We start from the raw sequence: 9,117 nt of genomic DNA, 5'->3' as shown, positions 1-9,117 counted from the left end.
TTTTATCTCTTCTCCGCCGATTTTGATTTTGCTTGTAGCCAACAGCAAGGCTTGCTGAAGTTACATCACCATGACTTGGCAAATGAGATGAGAGAACTTTGTACTTTATTATCTACATGCTTAAAGGGCAATAATGTTGGTTTCAATTTCTAGATAGGCCTATTGTAGTTATTCAAATACAGCCTATAATAATTAGAAACATTTAACTATTAGCCTATGTAGCCTATTAAAAGTTCTAAATTTACATTAAGGTAAAATATTGACATTTTTTTGTAATAAATTAATAGATATTAGTAGGCTATTTGTCAAGTGTCAGGATGAGGAAAGTTGTATTTTTTTATTGTTTTTGTTTTGTTTTGTTCTTCTGGGTAATAATGGAGAAATGTTAACGCTTTTACAAAAAAAAAATTATAATAAATAAATAAAAATACCCTGAAAAATATTCACGGGAGTCAAAAATGTGACATCTACTGTAGGTAGGCTGCTGGGTTTCTAATGCGAGGTGATGTTAATCAGCAGAAAGCCTTTTTTTTACTTTTCGTTATAATTGTTAGGGCTTAGTTTTACCTTCATCTTCTCTACAGATGGCTTTCATTTTCTGTAGAGTTTAGGGCGGAATGTCGGATTGACCAATCATTACGCTACACAAGCGCGTGTGTATCCCACCCTCTCTCTCTCTCTCTCTCTCTCTCTCTCTCTGCGCTGAAAGGATACTCATCATCTTTGCTGAAGCGTCTCACAGCGGAGAAAAGCCATGGCAGCTGCGAACCGTGTGCTTGTTTACGGAGGAAAAGGAGCTCTCGGCTCGGCATGTGTGCATTATTTTAAGTCAAAAGGCTGGGTGAGTAGAAACGCCTCTTTATTATGGTTCTATAGGAGCCGAGTCACTGTGAGTTGGTGCGTGTGCTGAAACTGATACCTGTTGATGCGACTGGACTTTGCTTTTGCATTATTATGCTTGCATGTTTATTTCAATAGCATGTATTTATAACTTGTGGCATAGCTGAAACGTGTTTCTTTTATGTTAAAGTGGGTTGCCAGTATTGACATCGTGGCGAATGAAGAAGCGAACGCAAACGTTCTGGTGAAACTCTCCGAGTCATTCACTGATCAAGCTGCTCAGGTGGGTGGAGCCAAAGTCCTGACGTCACCTCGCCATGTGTCTGTCAACACATAGGGCTTATTAAATTGCCTGTCATGCTGCCATTTACTTTCCATTTACACTGCCAAAGTAATTTCCTGTCTTGCCATGACATCCCCAGTGTTCTGGACAAGCACTTTTTTCTCATTATTCGCCTTATTGTGCCTGCCATTGACTTCAGATGCTGTTAATAATAGTCTCAGTTATATGGCACCCATTGGAGCTGTCCTCCTTGTGTCACAGCATTGTGTCTTTCTTCTTATGGTCTTCTAACACTATTGCGCTTTCACACTTGAAATTACTAACCCTGGGCCATTATAAACCTTCTTCGTCACTCCAGTTAACGTGCTTGCTGTCAATGTTCTGCTTTTGTATGAATGTTTCTTTGAATGTACAAGGCACATACATATTTAATGAGGTATTTACTGAGACAGATTATGATTGATTGTCAGTTTCAGAACAACTTGCTGTAACATTCTATCACCTCATTGTTTAACTCTGGATCATAACCCAGGGGTACAAATTACAAGTGTAAAACTGAGGGTCAGAATTGGCCTTGTCATTTGTAGAGTCTTTGTGCATTATGTTTGCACTGTTGTTTTCAATAAACTGTAACTAAGTACTGTTGTAATAGAGCCTAGTAGAGTATTTTCTCATCAATAAGGTTATTTGATGCAGGTGACATCGGATGTAGCCACATTGCTGGGGAAACACAAGGTTGATGCTATTGTTTGTGTGGCAGGAGGATGGGCTGGAGGAAGCTGTAGCTCAAAAGGTCAGCATATTTATTTGTCATACTAGACAGAATTTGCAGATTTTCTTTTTTTATTGTTGTAATTTTAAGTTTATTTTTAATTGATCTTTGTTATTTTTTTATTTGTTTATGTGTTGATATATATTAATTTATTTGTTGCATTTTCTGTGGAACATGGTAAAATGTGTTAAACAGAGCTGAGAGTACTACACTCTTATTAGTAGATGAAAGCAAATTAGAAAAATTAATACATTTGTAAAAATGTAATTAACAGATTTGTAAAATTTTATGAATGACAAAGAAAGAGGGTGCAAATTCTGTGTGAGCCTGCTTATTTGACATTTCACAACTCAAGGGAAGCTAATGAATATTTATTGATGGTCCATTTGATACCTTCATGTCTGCTACATACAGTATTTGGGGGCATTTAAGCTTTTTTCTCCTAGGTTATTTTTTATAGTAGATTTCAATCAGTTCATAATATAATTGGTTTTGCTGGAATAAAATAAACTTTCTTTCTCTCTTACTTGTTTTAGACTTGTATAAGAACTCTGATATGATGTGGAAACAGAGTGTCTGGACCTCCACCATTTCCAGTCATCTTGCATCGCTCCACCTGAAGCCAGGAGGCCTGCTGACCGTCTCTGGAGCAAAGGCCTCACTGGAAGGCACTCCAGGTACAGCAGGAGCATCCATCCTTATACTCCTGAGATGAGTCGCCTACTGGAAAACACGTTGTAAATGTATTTTCAGTACAGGTTTACCTGAGGACACTTCAAAATTTGATGTTCCTTGCGTAAAAGGTGCATTTATACCCCCAGAGTGGCTAAATAATATTGTTTATGTAGGAAAACACTTCAGTCTTCATGAGGTTTTCCCTTAGGTGGGTGAAGTCAGTAATAATGTTCATTTATAACAGCAAGAGCATTTTCCCTTCCATTGAATGTGTATGTAGTATTGAATTGGCTGTCACTTCCATTGTACTTGATCAGTTTCACGTATTGCCTCACATCCCAAATCTTTTCATAGCCCCAGATGTGAAATGTTCAACTCATGTCATTATGCCTTTAGTGACAAAACTCAATACAGCACACAACAGAGGTCGCCTCCAGCCTATTCAAAACCTCCAGCATCAGCAGACTGCTCTCATTGGCTGAGGGGCCAGGGAGGGGGAATGAGTCAGCAGGTTTTTTGGAGACAGGAACACATGTGGACTGTGTTTAGGAGTCTGTATTCCTTACCCACACAGAACTGATTTTAACAGGAAATGCCCTGCAGCGAGGAACACTGCTTTGATATGATATGAAGGGAACCTCTAGTTGGAACGTTTGAAGTATCTTGTTCAAAGAGACAGGAGCAGGCTCTGGTGAACATTTCTGATATGGCTGTCAGCTCTTACAACCGTACATAATCAGTATCACGTGCTACTAGTCACACCACAAGCTGAAAAACTAGTACTCTTATGACGGTAAATTAAGACAGCTTTTATGATAGTAATGTCAGCTGTAGTAATGGTTAAGTAGCTAACTGAGTAACTAAGTAATGTTGCATTTTGTGTTTAAATATTTTCATTTGTAATTTAACAAAAAAAAAATCTTTAATTACAAAAAACATGCAAAAACAAAAACTACAATTGCTTACAATAAAGCATGAAAGAAACAACATCCTAATGGTAAAACCCAATCTAAATTAAAATGGGAAATTAAAAATAATAATAATAATAATAAATAAATCCCACCCAAACCCTCAGAATATGTAATGTTGCATTTTAAATTCATTTATTTTTTGTTATATTCTATAAAATATGTTTTGATTATACATTTAAATTATATATTATATAAATATATACTATAAAGCATAAAATCTGTGCTAAGCTGAGATAGTTGCAAAATTCCGGTATGCTGGGTATGCTGGGTTCAACTGACCTCAAAGCTGAAGTTCAGTCTGGAAATCAGACATACCAAAGAGAGTTTAAGCCAAATCCTGAAGGATAGAGCATGTGATTAAAATTGTGACCCACAAAGTTCATTCAGTTATGAGGGGTCATGCAGCATGGCTGAAACGATCACAAAACACTGAATTCTCAAGTTTTAGAGAATATTGAAAATAAAATAAAAAATATGAAATATAAGAAAGAGGGGCTTCTCCACCCCTCTTTCTTATTGCCTCTGTGTGTTTAAAGGGTGTTTCTTGGAACAGCTGTCATGCATTTTGGGTTTGAGGCTGGAAAAAAAAAATCTTTAAAAAAAGTAGCATTTAGTACATCATGCATGCTGGTTATTGATTCCAGATGCCAAGCCAACAAACATCTAGAGAGGGGGAGCTGGAAAGACAAACACACTTCAAACAAACATTATTTTAAAAATTTCCAGAGTACTCCCAGTAATCATCAATTTATATTAACATTTGTTCTTTGGCATTTGAAAGGGATCATATCATATAATTTATTTATTTTTTCATTTATTCCCTGAGGTCCACTTATAATATAATACAAAATTTTGTACTTAAAAATCATAAATATTTTTAACTTCTTTTATTGCAGAAAGAACTGAAAAATGTACATTATACAAAATTTGTTTGTAAACAATATTCCTTTTTTCATTTTACAATTTTCTTTCCCCCATCCACCCCCACCCAGATTGATAAGAACATAATTATAATGATAAGTAAAATTAAATATATATATACTGTATATCAAAGCTTAAAATGCTGCTAGTATAGACAGTGAGGAAATAATTTTTTAATAGTATTTTAAAAACTACATTTCCACTCTCTCACTGAGCCTTACAGTTATACTGAACTGCTTTTGCTGTTCCTAAAAGATTTCTGTGTAGGCACCCTGTGTAAAGTTTAAGTTACAATTTAAGTGTCAAAGTACATTGGAAAATCTAATTTAATTCCTCATGATGTGACCCCTGATGTGACTGGTATTTCTGCACATAGAGTTTCACTGGTGAGAAAAAAATAGTCTGACTGTGTGTAGGAGGAATCGCATTCAATTAGCTTATTTTGTATTGCAAAATCCATTTTATTCTCTGCTTGAGGCATCCAACCAAATGATTATTGACCAAATTCAAAGCAACAGCTGTTGCCTGTGAGACATTGTTAGACAAATTGTGTAGTTGGCATGCTCTCAAGTGCTGTGTGCACATGCATTGTGTCCCATAGTCTGCTTTATGGAGCGAGAGCTGCAGCACTCAACATGTGAAGAGGGCTCTGTGCTCCATTCACTGCTTTATGTTTCCCTTTGGATGCAGGCATGGTTGGGTACGGCATGGCCAAGGCTGCAGTCCATCAGTTATGCAAGAGTCTGGCTGGCGAGAACAGCGGTCTTCCATCTGGATCTGTAGCTGTGGCCATTCTTCCGTAAGAGCATCTGTCAATCTATCATATCTGTCTATATACACTGATCTGTCTGTTTTAGTTATGCTTCCTCCCAAGATCAAAGTGAAAATATTGAGTACTTCTTAAAGAAGTGTATTTAGGGTACATTTAGCTCAAATGTTACTTTAGCGTTTGAAAGTTTGGGGTCAGTAAGATTTTTTTTTATATATTTTTGAAAGAAGTCTCTTATGGTCACCAAGCCTTCATTTATTTAATAAAAAATACAGTACAAATAATATTGTGAAATATTATTACAAAAATAATGTTGCCTATTTTAATATATTTTAAAATGTCATTTATTCCTGTGATGCAAAGCTGATTTTTCAGCAGCCATTAGTCCAGTCTTCAGTGTCACAAGATAATTCAGAAATCATTCTAATATGCTGATTTGCTGCTCAAGAAACATTTATCATTATTATCACAGTTGAAAAAAGTAGTTTTGCTTAATATTTTTGTGGAAACCGTGATACATTTTTTCAGGATTCTTTGTTGAATAGAAAGTTCCAAAAACAGCATTTATTTGAAATAGAAATATTTTGTAACATTATAAATGGCTTTACTGTCACTTTTGATCAATTAAATGCATCATTGCACAATAAAAGTATTAATTTTGTAAAAAAAAAAAACTTGCTACCCCAGACTTTTGAACAGTAGTGAAATTATTCATTAGTAATTATTAACCAACATTATTGGTACAATAATGTTCTCATGAAAGTCAGCGCAAGAAGGCATTCACAACTCATTTCACTTCCATAACATGACACATTTCACAGTGAAACAGGACATTTAACCTGATATCAGATCCGGAGCAATTTATTACTTTTTTTTTTTTTAAATAATGTGCATCAACATATTCTCAATAACACCAAATATGAGCATGAAGAAAGGAAATAGGGTCAATTTTGAGGCCTGTCTTTTATTATTCATTGATCTGTGTTGCACATATGTGATATATCAATGAATTCTCTTTCTTTTGTTTTTGATGTGTGAGCATCTGCAGTCATTTGTCCTGTTAGTGATCTGCGTGGTACACATTTGACTGCTGTCTGTTTACATTAACTCAACATATGGCGTGTGAGTTTTTTTCAAAAGGCCATGCTAGTCTAAGCTATTGCCGCAGGCTCTGTTCCACAGTCTCATCTTCCACCGAGATAACAACATTATGACATCATCCTCCAGGGTTACCTTGGATACACCAATGAACAGGAAATTCATGCCCGATGCAGATTTTGGGAGCTGGACACCGCTGGAATACATCGCAGAGTGAGTTCACATTTATCATGTCCACTGAGCACCAGATTTCATTATGCTTGCTGATAATGTCATAAATCGCAGATTTGACCTGTTTGGAAAATAGAAGCCTCAACAACTGGATAAAGCAGAAAGTGGGCATTTCTCACCAGAAGAGGGCAGTAATGTTCTTCCAAAAGAGACCTGATGTCTGCAGCATGTCATTCAGCAATGATCTGAATATTTTGAAATACACATTAATCCAAAATCCATTGTTATGAATTATTTCATGTAGGTCTCATGTTAGAATTATTGTTATACCAGATTTGAGTTCAACAGAGAATATCGCTTTCAGATAATAGAAATGTTTTAAATCAGGTCTTAAAAACCTTCCTCAGATGTTACATTTGATTTGATTCAGTAATATTCACCAACAAAGCCACAGGCAATAGTAAAAGCCTCTTAGAAGCAAACATACCCTGCATGAATGATTGAATTACATCCGAATTTAAGTGAATAATGTCAAGCATCAACCCAAGAACAGACTTCTTAGAGAAATGCATGCATTTATATTCAGTGGAATTGATATTAACGCAAATGCCTCTCAAAAAATGTGCTAAAAATTAGCGCTGTGAGCGATTGTACTTTTTTTTAGCATATCTCTCTGCCTCACTCAGATGTGGCCAGTATGGCCAAATCTCTCCTGCCAGTCAACACAGATTAGGATGAGGATTTGATGCAACTCCATAATTCCAGAAGAGCCGCAGCAAACCCAGCTGGATTACAGAAGCACATGAGTGATGGAGGAGTATAAATAGTCTTTGTGTTAGAGGTAATTAATGTGTAGTCTCACTTCAGTTGCTACAGTGCGCTAAAATATCTACAGTTTCTCCCGAATGTTCCAGAGTAGACAAGGCTTGTCGTTCGGTTCTTATTTTCCTTTCTCGGTCTCCCGCCTCCCATCTCTGTTCTCATTATCTAGCTCTCTCTCTATCCAGCGTGCACCACCATCATTTTACACCTGCCTCTCAATCCCCCCCTCTCTCTCTGTCTCTCCAGAACCTTCTACAGCTGGGCCACTGGGTCAGGCCGGCCAGCCTCAGGCAGCCTCATACAGTTGGTGACTACTGGGGGGAAAACCGAGGCCTCGGCGGCTCAGTAAAGGGGCAACAGAGAAAAAATAAAAATACAAAAAGATAAAGAGTGGAGGAGAGCAATGTTTACCAATAAACTGTGCAGCAGAGGAGAGAGAGTTCATACAGAACGCAGATGGAAAATGAGAGATGTGGCATTTCCAATCATCCAGTCTCATTGGAAATACACAGTACAGTATCTCTGAATTGACCAAAGTATTAACTTATATGTTTAACGTTGAGTCAGTCTATACATAAGAAAACAGCCTAGATGATGAGTGTATGTTTGTGACTTTCATCTTGACAATAAAAGGTGTGCCGCTGTCGTATGTGAAACGTACAGTCTTCTATTCAGAGAAGTGGCCTTAGTTTGTGTAAGTGTGAGTGTGTGTGATTACTGGTTCAAAATTCATGCATGGATGCTGCATCTTCAAAGTATTTTCTCTCCACTGTGTTGTGTTGGTGCTGTATGAGTACGGACCATACTTGCATAATAAAGACAAATAAAAACAATATTGATTGTCAGCATATGTCATTATTTGAAAATGACAAATTTTAATTCTTAAAATGTATTATTTGCAGGAATAGATTACCTAAAAATGACATTTCCGTCATTATTTCCCCCATGTCAGTTCAAACCTACTGTGTATATGCTGTTATTCTTTTCATCTCTCATACCTCATTCTTCATCCCTATTATTTGAAACTGACACGTCATGTATATTATCAAAATGTATTTATTTTTTTGCATCAGTGATGTAAAAATTAGCACATGAGGTGCCATTCTTGAAACTAAACACAATCGGGATTGAGATTTCCAAGCTGCAGTGGAGGAGGGAAAAAATAGCAAATAACATCTTCAATTTTACGAAGTGACTTTAAATGAAAGTTTTGTTTATTCAAAGCCATCATTTGACATCAGAAAACTTGTATAATGCAAGAAAACTCTTGTTCCCTTTCAAGGGAACTTCGAACTGCGTCCTCTAGGGGTCGCTATGGGGAACGCCTCGACGTGACCCGTGTCTGAAGCATACAGGTGCATCTCAATAAATTAGAATGTCGTGGAAAAGTTCATTTATTTCAGTAATTCAACTCAAATTGTGAAACTTGTGCATTAAATAAATTCAATGCACACAGACTGAAGTAGTTTAAGTCTTTGGTTCTTTTAATTGTGATGATTTTGGCTCACATTTAACAAAAACCCATCAATTCACTATCTCAACAAATTAGAATACTTCATAAGACCAATAAAAAAAAACATTTTTAGTGAATTGTTGGCCTTCTGGAAAGTATGTTCATTTACTGTACATGTACTCAATACTTGGTAGGGGCTCCTTTTGCTTTAATTACTGCCTCAATTCGGCGTGGCATGGAGGTGATCAGTTTGTGGCACTGCTGAGGTGGTATGGAAGCCCAGGTTTCTTTGACAGTGGCCTTCAGCTCATCTGCATTTTTTGGTCTCTTGTTTCTCATTTT

The 9,117-nt window shown here is 36.5% G+C and overlaps 1 protein-coding gene across 1 annotated transcript; it reads left to right on the top strand.

The window, feature by feature from the left end:
- The first annotated feature begins 682 nt into the window (after positions 1 to 682).
- Positions 683 to 7,723, top strand: LOC107694980 (dihydropteridine reductase-like). The gene is made up of 7 exons (XM_016494733.1): positions 683 to 841; positions 1,031 to 1,123; positions 1,820 to 1,916; positions 2,432 to 2,572; positions 5,153 to 5,261; positions 6,459 to 6,542; positions 7,569 to 7,723. Exons 1-7 carry the CDS (start codon positions 755 to 757, stop codon positions 7,669 to 7,671), a joined length of 714 nt encoding a protein of 237 aa, XP_016350219.1. The 5' UTR covers positions 683 to 754; the 3' UTR covers positions 7,672 to 7,723.
- Positions 7,724 to 9,117: the final 1,394 nt, after the last annotated feature.

Source organism: Sinocyclocheilus anshuiensis, unplaced genomic scaffold (assembly GCF_001515605.1).
Source record: "Sinocyclocheilus anshuiensis isolate Anshui unplaced genomic scaffold, SAMN03320099.WGS_v1.1 scaffold226, whole genome shotgun sequence".
NCBI classification, from domain to species: domain Eukaryota; kingdom Metazoa; phylum Chordata; class Actinopteri; order Cypriniformes; family Cyprinidae; genus Sinocyclocheilus; species Sinocyclocheilus anshuiensis.
This window is presented reverse-complemented; position numbering and strand designations above follow the sequence as displayed.